Source organism: Pithys albifrons, chromosome 2 (genome assembly GCF_047495875.1).
Source record: "Pithys albifrons albifrons isolate INPA30051 chromosome 2, PitAlb_v1, whole genome shotgun sequence".
Classification (NCBI taxonomy): Eukaryota; Metazoa; Chordata; class Aves; order Passeriformes; family Thamnophilidae; genus Pithys; species Pithys albifrons.
Genome location: NC_092459.1, coordinates 99,426,204 through 99,450,558, shown reverse-complemented (window position 1 = coordinate 99,450,558; position 24,355 = coordinate 99,426,204). Strand labels below are relative to the sequence as shown.

The 24,355-nt window shown below is 37.9% G+C and overlaps 1 protein-coding gene across 2 annotated transcripts in view; it reads left to right on the top strand.

Annotated features, from left to right (window-relative positions):
* NVL (nuclear VCP like) overlaps positions 1–24,355 on the top strand; it is a 42,729-nt gene that overhangs the window by 3,537 nt on the left and 14,837 nt on the right. The window contains exons 2-18 of one of the 2 annotated variants that reach the window (XM_071579435.1): positions 64–137; positions 1,271–1,323; positions 1,412–1,505; positions 2,470–2,524; positions 3,053–3,322; positions 4,833–4,956; positions 5,240–5,316; positions 5,602–5,736; positions 6,778–6,879; positions 8,680–8,797; positions 9,267–9,411; positions 12,544–12,814; positions 15,070–15,288; positions 15,883–15,987; positions 16,753–16,815; positions 18,380–18,499; positions 19,246–19,345. In XM_071579435.1, coding sequence (XP_071435536.1) covers positions 64–137; positions 1,271–1,323; positions 1,412–1,505; positions 2,470–2,524; positions 3,053–3,322; positions 4,833–4,956; positions 5,240–5,316; positions 5,602–5,736; positions 6,778–6,879; positions 8,680–8,797; positions 9,267–9,411; positions 12,544–12,814; positions 15,070–15,288; positions 15,883–15,987; positions 16,753–16,815; positions 18,380–18,499; positions 19,246–19,345 — 2,125 coding nt within the window. The remainder of the gene's footprint in view (positions 1–63; positions 138–1,270; positions 1,324–1,411; positions 1,506–2,469; positions 2,525–3,052; positions 3,323–4,832; positions 4,957–5,239; positions 5,317–5,601; positions 5,737–6,777; positions 6,880–8,679; positions 8,798–9,266; positions 9,412–12,543; positions 12,815–15,069; positions 15,289–15,882; positions 15,988–16,752; positions 16,816–18,379; positions 18,500–19,245; positions 19,346–24,355) is intronic. The other variant, XM_071579443.1, reaches the window with a different exon arrangement.

Below are 24,355 nucleotides of genomic sequence, written 5' to 3'. Positions count from 1 at the left end.
TTAGCTTTTCTGGTGAAGTGATTGACAAAGATCTTATTCCCTGCTTAACATTCTTTGTTTCAGTATCTTGCAAGCAGTAAATGTGGACAGTATGTTGACATTGCAGTTCTAGCATCTGATTTGCAGAAAACCTACAGGTGAGCCAAGATTTGTATTCTTATAATCTGCATTTAAAATATCAAATTTATTATTTTGTTATCTTACATTTGTGTATTTCTAATTAGAAATTTATTTTTTGTTATGTTAACTTCATTACCAGTTGTTGAGGTCGATTGAAACATAAGATCATTTCCCCCCAGAGTTTCCCTCTGCTGATATAACTCGTATCTTATTAATGCACTGGGATTACAAGATCCCCTTGCAGTTTGGTATTTTTGTGGGTTGATGTTTTTGTTTTAATTAAACAGCTAAAGGTACATTGCAGCATGTTGGCCTTTACCCCAGTGAGTTTAAAATATGAGAAGAAAATAACTCTTCAGTTCAGGCATAGGATGTAGTAAGACAGGTCTTGCTCAGTTGCTCAGCAGGACAGTTAGTCTTGCCTAATTATTTTTAGGCTGTTACACTTTTCTGGATGGGGAGAAAGGCTGTGCTTCAGCCTTCAGGGATTAATGAAGATGGAGAAGTGCATTCATTTATGTTTTTGTGTTCTATTTATTTGTGCCGTGTTAGAGAAGATGAGGCAAACCCCTTTGCTTAGGATCCCTGTGGGTCTTGGGATTTTGTTTTGCCTCTATTGGTTGTTGTATAAAAGCAAGTAAGCAAAACACTTACCTTCACTAAGTGAAGGTAAAAGGTTGATGATTTCTGTTTGCATTAAAGGGTACTCACCGAGTCAGAATTTCTCATAGTGACCATTATTAATTAACACAGTTATTCCTTACTGGACTGTCTTTTCTGGACCATATTCCTGTGTCCATATGTTCATGTGTGCATTAAAATTAAAACATCATTAGTCTTGTGAAATAGAAACCAGTGTGCTCATTTGTATATTACAGCTTCTCTGTACCTACAATTAAAGAGGACCTTGATACTTTTTACTAACCATCCCCTTTGAGACCAACATAGTTTAGTGGTTTGGTTTCATCCCAGTGACTGAGCTATTCCAGGCTTCAGAAAAAAACAGTCACATTTTCACACAGTTGGTTTTTAATAAGAACCTGTGTGGAAGCTTGGGTATCAACTTGCCATGTATTTTTCCCCCTGAGAATGAGAATATGTTGAGGGACAAATCAGTTGGTGTAACCTGTTTGTTTTGCTTTGTTTTCAGTGCAGAATATGGACGAAGAAAAAGAAATGCCTTTAGAATACAAGTTGCAAAAGGTAGTTCTGTTAGTGTTATGTCTGAGATGCCAAATTCTTTGATTATGCCTTGGCTGTTTCCTTAACAATCTTGAACTTTTTCTTTCAGTGTTTGAAATAATCAGTAATGAAAAACAACGTGAAGATTTAGCAGTTTTAGAAGCTGAACATGTGGCAAAAAGAGCAAGACAAGACAAAAATGAGTAAGAATAATCTTTACCAGTAGATTTATAATGCCACTGGTGTTATCATTTCTTTAAAGCTTTCTGTCTTCATATTATTGAATTTTGGTAGTTTCAAGGTTACAGGTACATCCCTTATTTCCCATGGGCTTGTCTTCTTCAGAAATTATCTGTAGTTATTGAAAGCACTTTTGTCTCCGAAGACACACAGGTACTAGAGCCAATCATGATTTCTCTCTATGGGGAACATAGAGCCCTGAATTAGTAGATAACCTTGGGGCTTCCTTGAGAGTTTTCCACATAAGCCCCAGTCCTTGTATGATTCAGTTCCTTTCTTCTGTTTTTTATTTAATCTTTCTTGAGTGTGAGAGATATTGGCTACATCTGAGAGATAAGACTACAAGACAGGCTATTCAGACTAAATCACCAGTTGGGTATGAGACTGGGAATGAGATTTCCTGACTCCTAAACCTGGGCGTAGTCTCAGGGACTGTTATGATTTCTGTAACCTGTGATATAGATTAAGGCTCTTGTGGGAAATTAGGACAGTTTTGTCAGAAGGACTAGTCTAGTTGAACAGTGATTTGCTGCTTCCCTTGTGCCAGCACTGGTGGATTGTGTGATCTCTTGGTGAACTGAGTAAGACTGATCCTTTTTTTTAGGATTGTCTTTCAGCCAGGTGGACAAGTTGATCCAGCTCGTCACAGACTTGGAAAGGATGCAGTTATTGACTCTTAATGGTAGAAAATTTAGAGCATGCAAATCAGGAATTTCTCTGCAGCCAAATCATAGAATCATAGAATCGATTGGGTTGGAAAAGACCTCCGAGATTGTCAAGTCCAACCCTTGGTCCAACTCCAGTCCAAAGGTTACCTGTCGTGGTTGTGGGGAGCCACACTGTTGAAATTGCATGTTTTGTTTTATGGATGTCTCGCTTGCAGTTCTGCTCTGAGACATTGAGTTTTTGTCTTTCTTCCATGTAAAGGGCTACTGGAAGTACTACAGATGACTCTGATTATGATGATTATCCAGAAGATCTAGTAAGTTGTATTTTGTTATGATTGTTTGTGTTTTTGCATAATACATGATTCTATGTTGAGAAAGTGCACTTGGAGAGTTTAACAGTGGAGGTAGAAGGTATAGTCAGAGTTGGCAATTCCAGCTGAGAATGTATAGAGCTGAAAGGAGATGGAATTCTGAAGAAACGGGTAGAACCTGTGGTGGAGAATCACTTTTGAGAAAAGCACACTGGGGGCCTGAAAGACTTGGCTGTCAAATGAATGAAGTGATTGAAGGAACCGACATACCCATGAAGAGAGGTGCCTGGCAATTAACATGGGTCGTTTCAGGGTAACTTGCAAAGGCTGCTGCCCTTTTAGCTGGCACATGTAGTTTTATTTGCAGTCATTTGTTTGGCAGAAGAGTGGGTTGGAAGCTGCATGCCTGTTTTCTCCAGCGGGGTAATGCTAAAGTGTGTTTATGAAATAGTTTTTATTGGCCTCTTACTATATATAATCCAAGTTATAATCTGTCCCTTATATTTTCTCTTCAAATGTGTGAATCTACAGTCTACAAATCACATGAACAGTTCCCTGCTGAGCTTATACAAGAAAGGAAATCCTGATTCTGCCCCAACCACTCCAAAAACTGACCCAGTGGAGACTCCTCCTCCTCCTTCCCGTGCAGCTCCTCGAACCAGCACCGTGTCCCCAGGAGCACGAAGTGAAACACACATCTCTGACAGTGGCTGGTTCGTTGATAAAACTCCGTGTGGAAAAGACCTTTTCATTGACCTTTCTGAGGATGCAGAAGGAGATGAAAAGAAACCAATTTCTGAGGTATTGTGTTTTACAAACCCAAGATGATTAAAGTAGAAGTCTGACTATAATTGATCTTCAAGGTCCCTTCCAACTCAAACCATTCTATGATTCTTGTGTAATTTGACAGGCTTCTGAAGGGTGATACTAAGACCAAAAAGACAGTCTTTCTCTATGGATTTTTAAAATATAATATTTTTGTTAAAAACACGCATCTTTACAGATAGTGAACATGTTAAATAGAAAAGAAAGACTGGCATAAGCCCATTAGTGCACTTGTTTTGAGCTTGTTTTCTGAAGAAGGAAGGTCTTAGCCTGTTGTTCTGCCATGTCAGAAGTGATTTTTGAACCTGCTGGCCCATTTCAAGCATATTTGCATGGAGGTAAAAAGTCACCAAATTAGGAATTTCTTCCACATTTTTTGAGGAAAATACAGTCCTTAGTATTAGGTAGGCCCAGTTCAGTGCCCATACTGAGAGAAAGATAAGTGGAATGGAATAAGTAGCTGTTACTTCTCTATTTGTCAGTGTCCAGCCTACCTGGCATGAGGCTTGCTGTACCCATAACACGTGGTTAAGTCTTAGTGAGCCTGGGAAAATCAGAAGTTTTTTGAATGGACAAAGCTGTGGAAGTTGAAAGGAAATTGCATTGATTTATAAAGCTGTTAAAAATAGATTCTGCTCCCCATCTAGATGTATTACCCAGTTTGTGATCCCCTCCTTCCCCTCAACTGTGTTTTATTTAGAAAACAAAAATTTGTTTAGCTGTTGAAAGCTTTCCATTTATGTATGTGAGTTAACATTTGTATTGCTTGGGTGACCAGATGTTTCAGCAGCCCACTTTTTATGTGAAGGAAGACCTACATTTACATCTGCCATTCTAATTACACAAAATGCTTACTGAATAGGCACATTTGACAAATCATTCCTTTATCCTAGCAGTGCTACATCCTTTTATATAGAGAAAATTAATACAAGGGAGATCTTTAAGCTGTAAAATGTTGGCAATCCAGTATTCTTAAAAAAAGCAACAGAAACTTTCACCATTGAACTTCTTTTTATTTCTTTTATCCTGTAATAGACCTTTTCTTAGATGCAGTTAACTTGTGTTAGTACTGAATAATATTTTCTTATAACCTCTTGTGACTTACTAGTAACAAAAATCGTTTTCAGTGGAGTAAATACATTCATACAGTTTAATTCATCCCCAGAGTGAATTGCTCTGTAGTGTGCCAAAAAAGGATTTCTGATTTTGGATGGTAGTTTGGGCAGGGAAAGTCAGTTTGCTTATAAGCATGTCCTCTTAATAAAAAAGTGACTGGTGTAATTAATCCATTTTCAAAAAGAGCAAATCCTAAATACAAAAAGGATTTTCTACAAAAAGAAAAGGTTAAATTCCTGCCTTACTTGCCTTTATTTATATAATATGTGTAAGTTAAGCATCATAGACACACATTTACTTCTTGTAACTATTTGCAGAAGTTCACTGACTTGGAAGCTTTTGTATATCTGATTCTGGTTTTATGATCTAGAAATCAACAGAATTTTCTGTCTTGGAAAGTGAAAGAAAGAAGGTAAAGGGCAAGGGAACAAAAAGAAAAAAGAAAGAATTTCCAGATGTGGATGGAGAAATTGAATCCATGTTACTTAACAAAGGTGAGAAGTTATTTTTGGTGTGTTACACCAAAGAGGTGGTATTTGACCATGGAATCTGTTACCAGAGAAGTGTTTTTTGAGGTGCACAGAAGTGACCTCAAGCATTTTTTTAAAGACATTTAGCCATAATGTTCTACTAAACAAATACTTCAGGCCTGTGTCTACTACTAAAAAATAATACTACTTCATGGGCTTAGCTAATTTTTTAGGCTGAGCACCTGTTTGGTGTTAGCAATTACTGTTATACCATGGCCAAATTTGTGTGACTTTTCCTCCTTAACAGTGAGAAGTAAGGGACCAGAGCTCTACCGCCCTTCTGTGACGTTTGAGGATGTAGGAGGCAATGATGAAACTTTAAAGGTTAGTTACAATTTTACTTATGGGCTACAGAGTGCCCTGAATAAAATATCACATAAAAAAGGACAGAGAAGGAATCTTGCAGAATTCATCTGCATGTCACTGAGAAGAGCTGCTTATACCAACAGCAACAAAGTTGTTTATTTTCCTTGGATTAATCTTTCTGTAAGTGGTCACTAAAATCAGATTAATAAACAGAACTTGCTTACTTTTGCCCTGTCTGTAATAGTAGCAATCTCTAATACTGATTTCTGTAATTTAAATGAAGGTGTCTCTTGTTCTTAATAGGAAATATGCAAGATGCTCATTCACATCTGTCATCCCGAAGTCTATAACCACTTAGGTGTGGTCCCACCTCGCGGTTTCCTTTTACATGGGCCACCAGGATGTGGGAAAACATTACTTGCACAGGCAATTGCTGGGGTGAGATAGCTTTAAATTTACAGTTTCATCTTTTTCTGAATTATTGAGAGAGAAAGAAAATAATCCTCCTTCATGATAGACTAGATTGTTCCACTTCTGCCACTGTCCTTCCTGTGATAGTCTGAAATATATTAATCTTCAGTTCCTTTGTTTGAATTCCATCTGAGTCTGTACTTGACAGAACATCATATGTAAAGAAGAGACATAGTGACGAGGTTTTACATTTGAAATTGTTCTGAGGCATTCTCAGGACAGCAACAAAGGCACAGGTGTTGAGAAGGGTATAAAGCGAAGGTACTTGTGGTTAAATTTACCATAGTGTTTCATTTTAAGTCCAGACTCAACTTTACTATCTTTTATGAGTCATTACATTGATTTTACTGGGTGGCATCCATTAAACAGTTGATTTCTGAGTTCCCAAGCTGGATGTTGCCTTGCCTGTGTCAAACTGACATTTTCAGAGCACGTGACACTATTGGTGTTGATAGTTCAGTGTGCAATAAGGCTGCAACTGCCTGAAGTCTGTCAAAGTCACCATTGTATTTATTTATTTAATTTTAGTAGCAGAAAACTTTGAGTGTGCGTTTTACAAGTGTCTTATTGTACAGTCCTGCTGAGATATTTGTGGAGCAGGATTAAGGGAACCCAACCTGGTGGGGAGTGTCTTGCACACTGCTAAGCAATGCTCTGTTACGCATAGAGATAGACTTTTTTTTTAAGAGGGGAGCCCAAGCACTAACTGAAGTATATGCACTGAGAAGGTCTTGGTTGGGAACCAAGGTGGGAAGCTATTTGGCAGTGCAGTCATTCTTTAACTGAATTAGGGAGTTTCTTTATATCCACTTCTGTTTACTTGGCCAAATAGCTCAGACCCATTTTGAGTTGGATGATGCTACTAATCTTTTTAAAAGCTCTTTAGGTTTTAGTCTTGGTTCAAGAATTTGTAGGTGTAAAAGATGTCAGATTGGAAAATTTGTCTTCAGGATCAGCCAACATTTCTAACCTCCAGATATATCATACAATGTTCCTCATCTCTTCCAGGAACTTGAGCTCCCGATGTTGAAAGTGGCAGCAACAGAGATTGTGTCTGGAGTGTCAGGGGAATCTGAGCAGAAACTGAGAGAATTGTTTGAGCAGGCTGTGGTGAGACACTCCTTGGAAATAACACTGTGAATTGTTTCTTTCTTTGTAAAGATACATACTTTGTTGATGTGGTTTGAATTTGAGTGAATATTAGTGAGTGAATCTTTATACATATGACTTGTCTCCCCTCCTGTGACCAGAATTCCATTGTACTGTCATGATGTCATAGGGCACAAAGCTTACTGTTCTGAAGCCTTGACAAAAGATAGTTCATCATAGCAATGTAAAGAGAGCAACAGAAATTATTTACATATTTGGAGCTGTTTGGCTTGATATACATAAAAAAATAAAGAGCAGTTGATTGTGCTTTTTTGTCACAGGGTCTTTTTTGCTAGTTTTGTATGGCATGGAATTTGAGTGAATGTGAGAGACTTAAGATTTTGTGGGTCTAGGTATAAAGTAGGAAATTTGGAACAAATATGGTAAGAGGAGACAAGTTACAGTTGAAGTCTTGCTTTGGTGTGACCTCTGAACTGAGTAAGAAACAAAACAAGACAGGTTGAGATAATTTAAATTTAAACAAATGCATATTTTTCTGATTTTTAGTATGTGCCTAATGCTTTACTTCATGAGGACAGTTTTTTGTTCCTGACCTCTGAGAATCTTCTGGGTTTCCAACTTTATTCCATTTTTCTACTTTTCCCAGCGACTGTATGTAGGTATTTAGAGTATGTTCCTGTAAAAAAGAATGATAAACAAGGCAAAAAGATTGTTTGTGAAGCTGTTAATGTATTATGTTTTCATTTTTAGAGAGCCTTGTTAAGGTGTTGTTTAGAATAAAATTAAATAGGTTATAGCAAAGTGGTTTTAGAAATTACATATCTTTTTCATGTAGAGTGATTGAGGAGAGGTTGCTCTAAAAGTTACTGTTGCAGAAATTACATCTATTTCATAAAATATGTTTAAAAGTAAAGTCTGTTGCCTTTCTTGTAGTCTCTCACATTCACTTCAGTAGCTTTTCTACTTTATCTTTGTATGAATTTTTGTGCAGGTAAAAGGACATCATTCCATGTTATGCAGGTGCTGCGAAATCTTGGTGGCTCTTTCCCTTCTCGCACAGTGGGAGAGGGAATGAGCGGTAGATGGCGCCGCTGGTGCCTCATAACACCCAATGCATGGGGTGTGCAACATGATTTTTTTTATATGGAACTTCCTTGGAAGATGATTCCAGTGTTTTCCTTAAGTATTCCCCTTTGTACTACGAGTGCTTTTTGTGAATATTAATAATCTCATGTCACCATTCTATTAGCTACACTAATTATTATTCCAAATTAGTGTGGACTTTTTATGATGTACATGGAATTTTAGAACGCTTGTAGGAGTTTCTAACTGCTCGTTTTAACTCTTTGGACAAGGCCAGGCTCTGTAGTAGTCTTGCAGTTCATGGCCACCTACTGCTCTTTTTGTTTCATTATGTGTGTCAGTAATATTAGCTCTTGAAATTCCACAGCTCTAATGTCACTAACAAAACAAACAAAAAACCAAAGCAAACCTTTCTTGTGTGGTTTTTGTTTAGGGACTTAAGCAAGCAGGCAGTCACAACAGAATATTTATGGAAAACATAAAGCAACATAGAGGTATATTTAAATTTTGAACAGCATGTAGAGACATTTTGAATCTCATGCAGTTTCATAGTCTGGTGACTTTCCAGATAGTCAGAACAATGGAATTGTTCCAGGACCAGTTGTTTGTGCAGCAGATTTACGGTAGTAATTATAGATCAGAAAACAGGAAAAGATTCTTTCTTGTAATATGCTCTGCCAGTGTAATTTGGTAATTGTTAATATTTCTGGTTCCTAGTCCAGTGCACCGTGTGTCCTTTTCATTGATGAGATCGATGCAATCACCCCAAAAAGAGAAGTTGCATCGAAGGACATGGAGCGGAGGATCGTTGCTCAGTTCCTCACTTGTATGGACGGTCAGTTTCAGGAACATCTTTGCTAAACTCAGATTTCTAATTATCAGGCTCACTGTTTGCTTTCCTTCAGTAGTGACATGTGTTTACTTTAGAGGAGCTAGTGGTAATAATTATTCATATTTTGGTACACTGGAGAGTAATGGGAAGAGTCTAATAAATTTGAGGAGGTGTTCCTGTGTTATTTTCACAGCGATTTGTTGTATAGCATTATATGTCTGTCTATTGTATAAGCAGAAATAATGGGAAAATCTGTTGAATTTAATTTTAAATGCCTCTTTTTACTTGATTGTGCAAAATGCAGGTTCTAGGTAGTAGAAATAAAGATGAACAGCAGTGTGGTATGACTGTTGGTTAGCTTATCTGTGCTGAGTATTATTGTGTGCTGCAGAAACAGAGACCCACAGATATTGGAACAAAGTTGAGACAGTGAGTATGAGTACTAACTTCCTTCCTTCCTTCCTTCCTTTAGACTTGAATAATGTGGCTGCCACTACTCAGGTCCTTGTTATCGGAGCAACAAACAGACCTGACTCACTAGACCCTGCACTGAGGAGAGCTGGGAGATTTGATCGAGAAATTTGTTTAGGGATCCCAGATGAAGGGGCAAGAGAAAAGTACGTGTTATAAAGTTAAAGCTTCATTTTGATTAATTAGTAAGGAAATTTTTAGTAAGCTTCTTTTAGATTAATTAATTTAAGGAAATAATGCATAAGTTAACAGAGAAATTAAGAAAAGGTACTTTATTGTATTTTATCGTATTTGTACCTGTACACACCTGTGGATCAGCACACACTGAAAAGTGCAGATGTTTAACTGTGCATCTACTCTTTGTCTTGATAGCCGTGTCTACATTTGGAGTGGTTTCCTTTCTTGTGTGCAAATCAGCCTTTAGCATTATGGTGATGGGTTTCAAATGTCATAGCAGTACAGAAGATGGAGTCAAATATATTTTTTCTCTTTTTCAGGAAGTTAGCATTCTGTCTTTCGTGCTCCCTACATAACTATTAAATTAGGAACATAAATTAAATATAGCTTATTTGTTAGTCTTCTCAAGAAACAGGCCTACATTCTTCCTTCTATTCCTCGTGGAAAGACACCAGTCCAGGCATTAAGCTGAGCTGGAGTCATCCTTTGTTATGTAACTGGCCGTTTTGACTCCAGAGATCTGTGACTGTCAGACTATGTTGAAAGACATAATTCCATTTTTGCTTTCTCAGTTAAAAAGGAACTGCTACTCATTTCCACAAGAGCAGAAAACACAGGAAGTTTGAAAACAGCTGTGGCTTATCTTGTTATGGAAAGGAAACAAAGGTTAAAGGATAAGTTTCTTTGACCTGAACTAATCATACTTCTAGGCTGAAAAAGCAAACTCTTCTGCTTGCAATGTTGCTCACTTTGAGTTGTCAGCACTCAGGCCGTTATTCCACCCTGGGGGCTTTTTCCCCCCTTTTGACCATACCTTTGCTCTTCTCTTTTTTTTCCCCTTTTTTTTTTTTCTTCTTTTTTTTTCTTTTTTCTTCCTTTCCCCCTTCCTTATTCCTCCAGATCTATAGCCCTGTAGGAATTATTTTCCTTCTGACTATGGGAAAACACTCAGATGGTTGGAGGCAGAACTAAGTTGAGTGATGAGAGTTCTGATTCTACAATAGTTCTTAGGATCATATTAAAGTTATGATATTCCCAGAAATAGAACTGTTTTGAAGGACATGAGTTGTGAATGTTAAAGCCATTGTAGTGTGTAGAGATTCCTCACAGGTTGGAGTGTAGTCACATTTGTTCATATTATTGTTTTGTGCAATGGTTTGTATTTGTGTTCCTGGAGGTGTGGGCTTACAGGAAGTGTTGATGAAACTGGTGCTGTTCCTTTATTTTAATATGAAAGGGTCATATTGAAACAGAAGTCCTTGTAGTGTGCTGATTTCTATGTGTGTATGGCCAGACTTTGCCAGCAAAGATTTGGGCAGGGCTCTTCCCACGTGGGTGCCCTTCCAGCCTGCACAGTGGATTTTTTAGGTGAGGCACAGCGTGCACAGAACTGGCCCCGCCATTTAAATCCTGAGGTCCATTTGCCACGGCCGAGCGAGCTTGGACAGTGACAGGGAAGTCCTCAAGACTGTCACAGCACCTGGTACTAACCGGGGCTGACCCTGCTGAGCATCCAAGATGTGACGGGATGGGATAGCAGGGAGGCATTGAACTGCCAGGGGACAGTCCCCACTGAGACTCGAACTCAGGTCCTTGGGACTCAGAGTTCAGAGTGCTCTCCATTACACCATGGGACCACCCTAGTATGCTGATTTACCGCAGGATAAAGTGTGTCTTGCTGAAGGCAGGCTTTGAACTGCTTGTTGTGGTTCCGCAGCCTCAGCAGAGTGGAGTGGGTTGAGTTGGAGTACCTGGAGATTTTGCTTTACTTGCAGCATTTTCCTGTGCATGTATGAAGCCCGTGAAGGAAAATATTATCTGTAAGACACAAATTCAGAATAAGCCATTTATAGTTAGTAACTTTTTGCACTTTGATTCCATTGATTAGCTACAGCTGTTGTCAGACAGGGTGAAAAATTCTTGAGAACCAAGCTAATAAAGATTTCAAGGAGAGAGTACGAAACTTGTTAGTGGCAGAGGCAAATAGATGAAACACATTATAATTTCAGAGTTATGAATATCTTAATCACTTGTTTTTGTCATAATTTCTCTGTAGTTCCATTGCTCGATCTGGAAATAATTTAAAGTAATTTATGTGAACTAGAAAGTATGTTACTGATCTTCACTTCTTTGGTTTGTGCTGCCTTGTTAAAATACTTTCCCAATGAAGTTATGTTTTCCTGTTTTAAAGAAGCTGATTTGATCCCTTTGCTCAGAGTTCTTTGCTGCCAGTTTGTGCAGTGACAATGGCTTTTTTTTTTTGACTAGTCACATAGTTTTCAGTTGTCTTGGAAGAGCAGCCAAAAGTCTTGATGAACCTTAGAGGAGATTTTTAAAGCTTCAGCCTTGATAAAGAGTGAAAAAGTTCCCATTAGAAAAAAAAGTACAAAGTGTAGCATTTTAGTGTCAGTTACATAAAATGTGTTGTACTAGTGAGGGAACTACATAAGTAGGTGTAACTTTAGCTGCCAGTGAGGATGAGGTAACACATGATGTGCACAGATAAGCCATGTGCTGCCTGTTGGAAGTTTTACTGGGGATATAGGAAATATCTGCTGACAAATTCCACCAACAATGGTCAGGGAAAGATGCTGAAGATTAAAAAATAGAGCTCCACACTGTCTGATTTAATTTCCTCCTTGCAAAATATTTTGTCATGGATGTTCTTCAATAAATAACTCTAAGTGGGATAGAACAGACAATGCAGACTAAGGTAGTTAGGAATACAAGGTTAAATATCTAATGGATAACTTGTGTGCATCTCTGTGATACACTCTGGGATGTAGTCTGTCAATTCTGAATCATAAACTAAAGTTTAAAGAATCTGTATTACTTTGATTCACCAAAGCTGTCTTTCACCCACCGACTGGCATTGCCTGGTTGACACTGTTAGTTTTTGTTTAAGAACTAAAAGGAAGTATGTGGCACAGTTTTGTGGGTTTGAATGATGGTTGCTTCCTAGTTGAGTGACAACTTCCCACTGTACTTTTTCAGTCCATGTGGACTGAAAGACTCCTTAAATCATTGCAGTTTGTTTTCAAATATATATATGTTAAAAAAAAAAGCTACAGCTTCATCTTTTTTTTCTCCTGCTGGGTTAGAATTCTCCAGACTTTGTGTCGGAAACTTAAGCTCCCAGAGTCCTTTGAATTTCATCATTTGGCACGGCTGACTCCGGGTTATGTGGGAGCTGATCTGATGGCCCTTTGCCGTGAGGCCGCAATGTGCACAGTGAACAGGGTCCTGATAAAATCTGAGGAGCAGAGAAGGAAACATGTACAAGCTGGAGGAAACACAGCTGAAGAAAGCATGGAAACAGGAACAGACATCATGGTGGAAGAGGGCACCAGACAACTAGGACTTCCTTCCAAGGTATTTGTTCCTGGAAGCGTGTGTTTCTAATCTCTTAAGAGTTGAGCCATTTTGTAGTTATAAAAGTAATTGCTTGTAAATTCTCCAACACCTATGGCCAATGTAATACTTAATTTGAGTTTAGAAATGTCAGCTGTTAAGCCAGGAGCTTAACTCCTAATGACCCATATAATGCGTCTCAATAAGTGGCTCACAAAACCCAGTCCTTCTAAAAGTTATGTTCACATTTTATATAAGGTGTCATTTTTCCCTTGGAATTTTTTGGTTGTTGTTTGTGCTGTGTTGTTTTGTCTTCTGGCAGACCAGAGGCTAAAGAAGTGGCCCTATCTCTCTTCAAAAGTGTATGGTTGCAAGAGAATTTTAAAAATATCAGACCTAGACTGAGTTCTTTGCCCAGTCTGTTTGCTGTGCCCTCAGTGAAATATCTGCTATGATGCCTGCGGTTCTTCCCTGATCGGGTAGAGCTACAGTAAGCCAAAGTCTAGAAGTATTTAAGCAGTCTGTTTTCCCTCCAGCTATATGATTACTTGAGGTAAATCACATGTGGTGTCTCGTACCCATAGCAAGTTTGAGGAAGTGATGAGCTGTTAATTTGCAGTACAGCTGAAACTCTGTTGCAAAAAATAGCATTTCTAGTGCCAGAATTATTCTGTGGCCCAAATAATATGATGTCGTTGATAAAGAAGAACAACTTTATATATAAATTCTTTGTCTTCTGAAAATTCAGAGTCTGTATGTGCCTTCATTATATGCAGGCTTCCTAAAGATTTGTCTGGAGAGGTAAAATAAGGTAGGTTTAAATCTGCTTTGTACTCAGACTCTGTTTTTACAGGGACTGACAAAGAAAGCTGTTACTGTAATTACAAAAATCAGTGTCAAAAACTGAGTAAGCCTCTGCATTAGTGTAACATAACCATACTGCAAACCTCCCAGTGTTTCCTGGGGCCTGATGCAGCCAAAAGAAAGCGGGGAGGGGCAGGTAGCTGCAGCTTTTATCAGCATCACCATGATCAAAAGGGTCATTGAGAATGAGGAAGTTTAATCCTAACAAAGCCATATTTTGATAGCTGGCAGGAGGTTGACATAGTCTAATACAGGGTATTGTCATTAAACCCCTTGTATTATGTTTATAGTGGAAAAATAAACATACAAAACCTTTAAAAATCATTCACACAATTCAAGTAAACAAACCCAGTGGTCTTGGCTGCGTCAGAATTTCTCTTAATGGTTCTGTTAAGAAGAGAAGGGAGGGCTTAAAAGGAATATCAGGCACTATGAACACTTCTATTTCTTTGTGGTCAGTTTTAGAGCTATCCTACTTGAAATTGATAGGAAGTGATACTTTTTGTGTATATGGCTGTAGGAAAAATGTTGAAACTTAGGAGAGTTTTTACAATGTTTTTCTCCCTCTATCTAATAATGAAAATACTGATACCACCAGGTTGCTTTGATACTGCCTTTCTGTATTAGGGTGGGGATGTGTTTATGTTGTGAAGGTATAAAGTTCTTCAATCAAGTATTTTTTAGGGTCGTTTTCCCAATAAGGAACTGGGGAAACTGGGAAAACTGGAACATACCTCCCTGGGGCTCTGTGATCTGCAACATGGGACAGTGTAGAAAAGTATTACCCTGTATCTCTATTCTGTCTGCCTAAACTGTCAGGGCCTGATTACAAAACCAACTCTAATCAGGCTGAGGAAATGAGTTGAAATCAGATTGTGTTAGATAAAAGCGTATATTCTAAAAGTCCCAAATCTTCGTTTGCAAAGCCTAGCCATGAAGGATGAATGAATATTCTAAAAGTGTTTACGTAACTGAATATTCTGCAAATTGTTGAAATGGTGCTGTTCAGCAGAGTTTTTAATTTTCTCTTGAAAGCAGTTTCTTGTTAAAAAGAGAATTAATCCATATAAATAATACATAATTTGGAAGTTTCAGTGTGGAAATAACTTTCTCCTTATCAGTATGGGAGACGCAGTAAGAAGAATCGGAAGACAAAATGCATGTGCTAGCTCAGTTTCTGTACATGTAAATCAAGATTTTATCCTCAGCTCAGTGCTTTCACATATCTCCAATGTACCTAGAGCTTTCCTGGAACACTTTTATCCTTAATAGCAATTTATATATTTTATGTGTATTGAACATAATAATAGGGTTCATAGTTGAAGTATTGCTTTGAAAAAGCCCTTAAAAATGGTTCATGAAGTCCAGTCTAGTGCATCATCTTCCATGTCTCCCTTTCCATGCACTCTAAGGGTGAATTGCAGAGACTTCTGGATTTGCTGAAGAAGCCAGACCCCTTGCCTGAGGAGCAGCTGCAGCAGCTGTGCATTGAGATGAACGATTTTATTGTTGCACTGTCATCAGTGCAGCCCTCAGCCAAGAGAGAGGGCTTTGTCACAATCCCTGATGTGACATGGGCAGATGTTGGAGCCCTGGAGGATGTTCGGGAGGAGCTGATTATGGCAATATTGGTATGTCTTAACCTTACTGTCAAACATTTTTTGCACTTCCCCTTAGGTAGGAAATAAAACTGTTTGCTTTTAATATTTATGTTCTGCCCAGGAGTTCTAACATGATACAAACTAGAAATTTTGCAATATCTTTATTTAAAACAGTCAGGCTTCTGTAATTTGCTTTACAATTTGTTATAAGTGCATGTATTTAACATTTTTCTTCTTGTATTAATGTTTACAGTGTGTTCATATTGCTCAATCTTTAGTTATTCTAAAAGTTTTGTACCAACAACCTTGGTTATGCAACTGCCACACAAAGAATTGGAGATTGCTTAGCTGGAAACTTATCAGTCTTGTTGCCAGTCAGGGGGTTTCTCAACATTAATACCTTAAGATTAGAACTTAGGTAAATAAAATCTTTGCCTCTCAATAACAATACTTCTCCCATTTTGGCTTGCAAAGATAAGATGCTGATTGACTCTTTATTCTTTTAGCCTATGAAGAATTGGACTAAAGAACTTGCTTATGGAAGATTTTTCATCCAACTGTACCTGAAATTACAAGTTTCATGTTAGCTTTATGTCACAGATAACTATGATAATTTCTTTTCAGGCTCCTGTGCGAAACCCAGAGCAGTTTAAAGCTCTGGGCCTGACTACTCCAGCTGGAGTCCTGCTTGCAGGGCCTCCAGGGTGTGGCAAGACACTGTTAGCCAAGGTAATGTATTTTCTAAACATGGTTAAAAATACTGGAGAATGTTTTAGAAGTGGATGTTTTTGTAGGAGTGACTGCATCTGGATGGGAGTGCCAGAAGTTGGGCTTTTGTACCACTTCTCAGAAAATAGGTCTCTGTGCTGGAGTTATTTGATTTAATTGTCATAAAGTTACAGTTTTGCTTGAATTGAGAGGGAATTACTGCAAAACTTGAAGGAATGAAGTTGGTCAAGAAGTAAGTAGCAAAGATGAGAAGAAACTCTACTAAATAGCCCCTTCTGTGGAATATTTCACTGTAACTAAATTATGTATTTGGAAGTACTCTACAATACTATATTAATGGAATTTTATTTATTATATTTACCTTACTGAAAATACTTTTGGTTAGCATTTCAGTTCTTACAACTTCTCCATGTAAATGCAGATAATTGTTCAAGTTTCAGATTGTCACTCACCTTTGTCCTCAGATGTTCTTATGTAGTTTCATGTCTCTTTAACTCCCACTAATTATTGAGAATTCTTCAGCTGATATGGGAGGATGGGGTGTGAATCCAGAACACCAAAGAGAGAGAACACCTCCAAATGTTCTTTGCTCCCCTCCCAATCTTATTGCATATAAGTATACTTCATGCTGTTGTCTGTATTTTACAAACAGTTGCTAACTGTGTTCCTTCCCTTATATTTATTCATTGCTCCATGGACAGAACCAAAGAAGACATGACAAATGTGTGTTTTGTATTTATGCATCTGTCTTTGCCTTTTTGATAGGCTGTGGCAAATGAGTCTGGACTGAACTTTATATCTGTGAAAGGTCCTGAGCTGCTAAATATGGTATGTGCTAATCCTTGTGCTTTTGTTATTTATGGAGTTCTTGTTCAAAGTGGGGCAAGCAAAATTATTGGTAATTACACAACGGATACTGGTAGAACTGGAGTTGCCTTATTTAATCTCTGCTTTAAGTTTTTATCAGTGAAGTTGTTCATGTGAAAGGGAAAAAGCCATCTGTGTAGTTTATTTCTTTGTTTAATTACCTGGCAGCTGGAGCCTTCTTGACTGAAGTAGGATATCGGAATGACCAACTACATGCATTGTAGGTACAGAAAAATCAAGTGTGAGCAATTCTGATCTGTATTAGATTCTGTGAGAATGAAACCAGAATAAACAAAGTCACAGCTACTTGGAGGAGTTGGCAATTCCTCAGAGGTCTCTCAGAGAACTCCTCAGGTTACTTACAGAACACCGGAGATGTTCTTGAAAGCATCTAGGATGAGTTCTCCAAAGCATTGGACTTGTGAGATATGGGTTATAACCAATTGGGATTTGCAGCTATATGGTGTGAGGTTCAATTTAACCAATAGGACATAGCTTTAACTCTATATAAACTGTGTGTAGTGTGTAATAATGGGGCATTCACTCGACCACAATGATCTGTGTGTGGTGTCCAGTTCCTCCGCTGTATATTTATTGTTTACTTTAGTGCATCACTGCTTTTATGTACCATGTAGATTTTAAAAGTTGACAGATAAAAGTGCTGTAGTTCAAATTTTTGAAACACTGGACTTAGAAGTGTTGTGATATAACTTGAGTCCCTCTTAGAGTCAAGAACGTGTGTTGAACAGAGCAGACATCTGCGGCCCACATCTCAAAAGACCATGGCAGTTATCTGTTTATCAGTAATGTGGAAGCTGAAACCAACATACTGGATTTGATTCATCACTTCCCAAACACAATTTTTACGTGTATTTCAAGTACTGATGTAGGCAGGAAATACAACACTCAAGTTAATGAGGAGCCCTACTTCCTTCTGGAATATAGAGAAAATGGTTGGCTGTGGTTCAGAGACTGTGTTGACATATAAATTGAATCAAAACATGTTTGCTTGGAAAAAATTAAGTGTTTGCACTTACAACTTTGCAGCCACTGCCCCTACAATTCACCATGCAAAGTGAAATTCTGGCTGACTTTGCAGTTCCCTATAGCCAAGCCCGTGTCTTCAGGCAACTACTCTCTGAACTTCAGAAGTTCATTGCTCACTGGGTTTGTTTGTGAGCAATTAACAACAGGATTCTTAATTAAGACTGTATTTGTTAATTTTCATCACCAGAATGGTGGCAAGTTACATTTATTCCCCTGAAAGCAGGAGTTCTATTATTCTATTATTCTCCTCTGAATGTACTGCAAACTGTAAAAAGTGAACTAGTGATAATTAGTTCCCATGTAAATCTTGATCAGTAAGTAAACAGAGATAACAGACTTATCAGAAGTAAGCTAGTTAGTAGGTTGTATTTCTCCCTTGCAAAGTACTTCAAATAATGTTTAAAACTCTGTTGGTTTTTTTCCAAGCAAAATCTTCATGTCTTACGTTGTTTCAATGTAATTTGTAATTTCTCTTTAGTACGTTGGTGAAAGCGAACGTGCTGTACGTCAGGTGTTCCAGCGAGCCAGGAATTCCGCTCCTTGTGTTATATTTTTTGATGAAGTCGATGCTTTGTGCCCTCGGAGGTCTGACCGTGAAGTGAGTCTCTCTTAAAATACCTCCATAAATAAATAATCTCAGTTGCAGCTTTTGTGACATTGTGCTACTTACAGGAGTACCAAGAAGCTATCAGTGACTCCCAGGAAAAACAATCCATTAGGCTTTCTCTCATTTGAGGAAAAATATGTTGGTCAAGTTTATAAAGCTTAATACTTTTTTTAATATGCATATATAGAAAGAATATCCAGAGAAATTCAGGTTAAGCTGTTGAATTTGGTTATAAAATGTCACTACTATGGAGTTAAGATTTAACTCTTAAGTAGCTCACCTGCCAAAACTGTTTCAGAGGTTGAAATATTGGAGAACTTTTTTCTCCTCAAAAAAACTGAATATGGAGAAATTTTGTGTCATCTTGTTGAGGTAAAATGTCAGAACAATTAGTATAAATATTTATATGTACTTTAAGTGTGTGTGTATATGTATAATTTAAGTATAAAAAGTGTAAACTACTTGAAGTGAGTGCTTTAGTTTTAATTGGAACAAAAAGGATTGCCACGTTAAAATGAGTGTCAGGTATATGACACATGAGATAGCATGAATTTGGTATGGAAACGTGCTAAGAATGTGATAGAAGGAATCCAGAATGCAGCTATATTGAAAGTGTGTAAAAGAAACAGAGTAATATTTCAGTGCAGGGAGCTAGTAGGCCTTTTGTTTCTTTTACTTTGAAATATTCACATGCCCCCTGTTTCCTCAATTTGGTTGGCAATTTTCTCCTTTTAAAGTCAGGAGCCAGTGTCCGAGTTGTGAACCAGCTGCTCACAGAGATGGATGGGCTGGAGAATCGTCAGCAGGTTTTCATTATGGCTGCCACAAACAGGCCAGGTAAGGAGAAATCAGATGTCCTTGGTTCTCTTCTAATGAAATTACTTATTCTGTAACTAACCTTGTGCTGTACTTAAAGTTACAATGTCTCCTCAAATCCAAACCTTTTCTGATCAATTAATCTGTTCCATGTTCATGTAGCAGTGTGAGATAAAGCAACCTCTTTAAAATGTGTCTTAATTAGCACCTGATACCATTGCTGTTAAAATGCTTTGAAAGACAATTCTCTGCTTTGGACTTTGGGTTATCTCCTTGGAACATAAAAGAATGAAATTGATGCCTTAAAAGTCTGTAAAAAAGACTCCAAGCCAAATTTTTAGTAGGAGATAAGATAAAGGGTAGTTACTTTAATGAGTATCTGGGCTCGCCCAGGAATACATTGATGTGCAGGGGCAAGCTTTAATTTCCAAAGCTTTTATAATATGATCCATCCAATCACCACTTTACACATGTCCAGTTCCACCTCTGTCCCGCCCCAGTCCCACCCCCCTAGGAATTGGGTCTGGGGTTGATGAGACCCCTTCTTCATCAGCCTCCTCTTCTTCAGCATACAAAGGGCTCTTGGAGGGTTTCCAGTGTTCTGGGTCACTCTGCCCCATGTTTATGTCTTCTTCTGATACCCTTCAATCTTGTACCTTGAACAACAGACTAAACAGCTAAGGAATTTTAGCTCCCTGTTCTGGGACAGGAGGTAGCGATAGAAAGACATTAAACTTAAGCTGCTAAAATATTAACCCACTAAAAATCTACTTTACTACATCTACTGTGTTCCTAAAATCTATAAAATGTGAAAATCAAAAAATCAAAAATCCTTCCTGCATCAAAAGAGAACTAAACTGGAATTAAATATTTTTTACTGCTTAAATGGATTTTCTATCCAATGCATCCTTACAGTTTTCCCTTATTTTTAATTACATTTTTATCTCTGAGACATTTGTCTCATGTTAAATCATTTGTCCATTTGCTCATCTTTTGCCTATTGGGCTTCACATTCTGAACTAGGTTCCCTCATGGTGAGGTTATTCTTTTCTTTCTTTGTGTTCTGTCAAGCTTTTATGTTGACAGCTGTCTGTGCTCCCTCGCTGGCTCCCTAATTTTTGGTGGCTCTTGCGATTCCAGCAGCATTTTCTTTGTTAATAAGCTAAACTCTGACATCTGCTTTACAAATGTCATGTGTTTTGCAAGGAACTTTTTACCTGGGTTTTTTTTCTTAATATTATGGAGAAGTCTTCTGTTTTATGCGTAGCAAGAAACTTGTCTCTTCCTGGATTTGAATTCTGTCTAAATGCTGAGAGTTGTAAGTGAAGGAATTTGTTAAGATGAGAAAGTTAAAATACATGTCAGATTACCTGGGTCCTATAAATTAAGAAAATGTGATCTGAAATCACCTCAAATAAGCAACTGTGAGGCATTTCTGGTTTTTTCCAATGGTTGAATGCTTCAAAGATTTTGAGGAAAATTCTCTTGACTTCTTCGCACCACAACAGACTCTCAAGCCTTCTACATAGTGAAGTATGATCAGTAGATGGTTAAATCTGTATCTGGTTGTACAAATTTTTTTATTTAAAGTGGTAAATTTTCCTGGCATACATTTGATGATCCTGACCTATCTATTCCAATGTAGAGAAGAGAGTAAGGTTGTACAATGTAGCCCATCTATATATAGATGCAGTTGGATGTACCCAGGGATGTTAGTACAAGTGTCATCAAGTTGCCTGGGAAAGGGATCTCTCTCTAAATTAGTTGTGCTAGTGCAGGCATTTATATCAAGCAGCTTTATTTGTTAGTGTTTCTCAAGGGCTTCATATCTAATTACTGACTTGTCATTATCCCTCACTGGTAGCTTGGGAGTTCCAACACTTTTGAAGCTGAGAAAGCATCCAGCTTTACTTCCTGCAGTGCCACTTCAGCAGGTTATACAGGGGGCCAGCACTTTGAGGGCTGGTGTGTACGTGGCAGTGCTCTGAGCTCGTGATTCCTCTCCTGAAGGCAGCTGAGTGCAGGCGTTTCAGTAGCTTTACAAGTGCCAGTTTAGAGTAAATGTTTCTCAGATGTTGGTTTCAAGGTATTAACACTTGTGTGTGGCAAGTTTGTCCTAATTCCCTGATTTAGATTTACCCTCATTCAGTACTTATGGACCTCATTTTCCTGCATATGTCAAGTCTGTGCAATTGCTAATCCCTTCATCTATAAGCATTATACTGGATGCTTTTTTACCATTATGTTGTTAAAAAGTATGGAATGGTTTGAGGATCTTTTTTAATTTTTATTTATTTAGTTTAGTTTTTAAAAGTCTTTGTTGCCTTGTCCAGCTGCAGTGGCAGATACACTGTTTTACCATACAGGAATAGCTAAAATTACAAAACTTCTGAGTATTGAGGTTTGGGCCAATATTTGAGGGCAGTTGGGAAACTTGTGAGGCATGAAATCAGTGGTGTATTACTAGTCAGTGACACTGGTGGAAAAAACTGAATTTGAGGTAAAAATGCCAGATGTAGAGATAATGCAAAAGCAGGGATAACAAATATAAACATCAAATTGAAGCGTGTAAATGGATCTGCAAATCCTGTAAATGGAAATTAATTGTACCTCGATAAAGATATAAAAAGTTGTTTTGCCAACGTAATAAAGTATTTTTTTCTGAATGACCAAGCTTGGCACATCCAGCTTCTGCTCAAGGAGGCAGTTATTCATGCAGCGTGGATAGGATGGATCTCTTGCTTCAGAAGGGCATCAGCTGTGTGTGTGTGTGAATAACATTTTGGACAGGTTTAGACCATAAGTTTTTCCTGTGATACCTGCATTTGTCAGTGTGAGGAAATAGAGTTTCCAATAGATGCAGCTTTTATCAGAACAACTTCCAAGTTGTAGCTAAACTAGGGAAACTGATTTTTCTCAATTTGTTCACTGTTTATGAGGCCTAGGAAGAGGCAGTGTTCACCACAGTAAATTTTGCTGGTATGGTCTGTTTAGTTAATAGGACCACACTGCAGGTATTGTCTGTGCTAGTAAAGAAATCTTACTGCCCTGGGAATAAAGTGTCTAAGCAGAGACCTGTAGGAGAACCATAGATTGTACTGGGTACTGTATTTAAATGATTCCCACAAGCAATAGAAGTTGTGGTGCCTGAAAAGGTCTTTTAAGTCAGACATGTGTATAAAAGATTTTTGTGTTGTAGTTACGGTGAATAGATGTGCTGCTGGGGGATCATGTTACATAAATCTAAATAATGTATGTACCCCAGCAGAACTTCCTGAAACCTTCCAGTGTGCTGCTACTGTGAAGGGTGAGATCTCATGTGTTTTAATGCATGTTAGTCTAATTTTTGGGGAGAGAAAATGGCTTTTCAAGAGACGCTTTTGTTTTAGTGTGGTTGCAGTCATGGTAGCTTTGATAATTGGTTACTGGTACTGTTCATGGCTGTTAGTCTATGTTGTCAGCATTGTAGTCTCAGACTATTATTAAATAATAACAATAACAACAATAACAATAGTAATAATAGCACAGCAGTGGCTCAACCACTTTTGGCACCAAGGTGTGTGTTCCTGGCACAGAAGTGCCAGTGAGGTGCTGGCACCTGTGGCAAGGTATTATTGTGAAATGGTGGTATTTTATCTGCCTCCTGGCTGAAGACTGACAAATTCTTTTTTTTTATAGTAGCCTTTCAGGACTTGGAAGGCTCTAACTCCTGTTTTGCCAAAAGGACAGGCACAATGGTTTGGTTCCTTTGTTTATCATATACAATTTTCAATTAGTGATTCTTATTCTGGCAGTGCTGAAATAAGGCTTTGATATGCCCTAAAAAGAAGGATATTTGAATGGGGTTCTTTGCACTTTACTCAGTGACTTTGAAAGTACTCTGCAGATATTTCTTGACTACTTCTAAATTAGCGGGGATGCAGTATTCCCAACACAATCTCTCTCCACCTAAATGCAGAACCAATGTCAAACTTTGGGATTAAACTTTTAAAGATGTTGTATCTCTAACATCATTAGAGAGAGAGGGGAAAAAAGGGAGGCAGAAATGTCTTGTCCTGTTAGAACCTTTATGGGTCAGAATAATTACATTCTTTTTGTCTACTTTCTTCTCCAATCTGAGATTAAATCCTACAAACCCATCAAGCACTACTGTTAAATAACATCTATAATATCCCACAAATTTCCAGTTACCAAGGTGAGTTTCAGCAGATACTGCTGCTTTCTGCTCTTCTCTTACTTCCCCAAGCTTTGAGCATTTATAAACTCTTTAGAGAATGCTGACAAAGGCATCAGCAGCATTTGCCTGGGATCTAAGGAACTGTTTGTAACATGAGGAAACAGACAAGAAATAAGTGAAACACCATAAACTGACTGTTTTTAAACTTGACTTAAATTGTGATCATGTCTTTGCTTTTATTTATGGCCTCTTTCTGTAGCTTTTTAAAATTCATTCTTGCAAAATTCCCTTTTTCCTGTTATCTTTGAGCATGGTCCTAGTTTCAGTGAGTTCTGTTTTTCTCTAGCAGGTTTATATTAGTTTTCTGGAACAATTCACCTAAACCACATGTTTTGAAATACAATAAAAAAAGTCTTCAGTCTTTGACAATAGTTATAGTTTTGTTTTGGGCATTGTTTGTTATTTTTTTACCTGTTTATACGTGTTGCTGAATTAAAGGCAAGATAAGATCTAAGAAAAGCATTTAATATGTGAGGAATGGAACAATTTCTTTCACAATAGCTCTAATTCATGCAAATTCCATTTCTGCTTTTCAGCAGCCCTTGAATGTTTTGTGTCTCTCACAGTAACTTCAGTTGTTAGCTACAGTGTTCATCTGGAGTCTCAGGAAACCTTTTAGGGCCTGAGTCTGCGTTTCAGAACATCACAGATGTGAGGGCCTAGATCTTGTGTACTTAAAATATAATTTTAAAAGCTGGAGTGAGTATAGGAGAAGTTTGATGGGTTCAGCACAACTGTCATTGTTGCTGATATGCACTGAACTTGTATAAACATCATTGACTCCTGTAAAGATG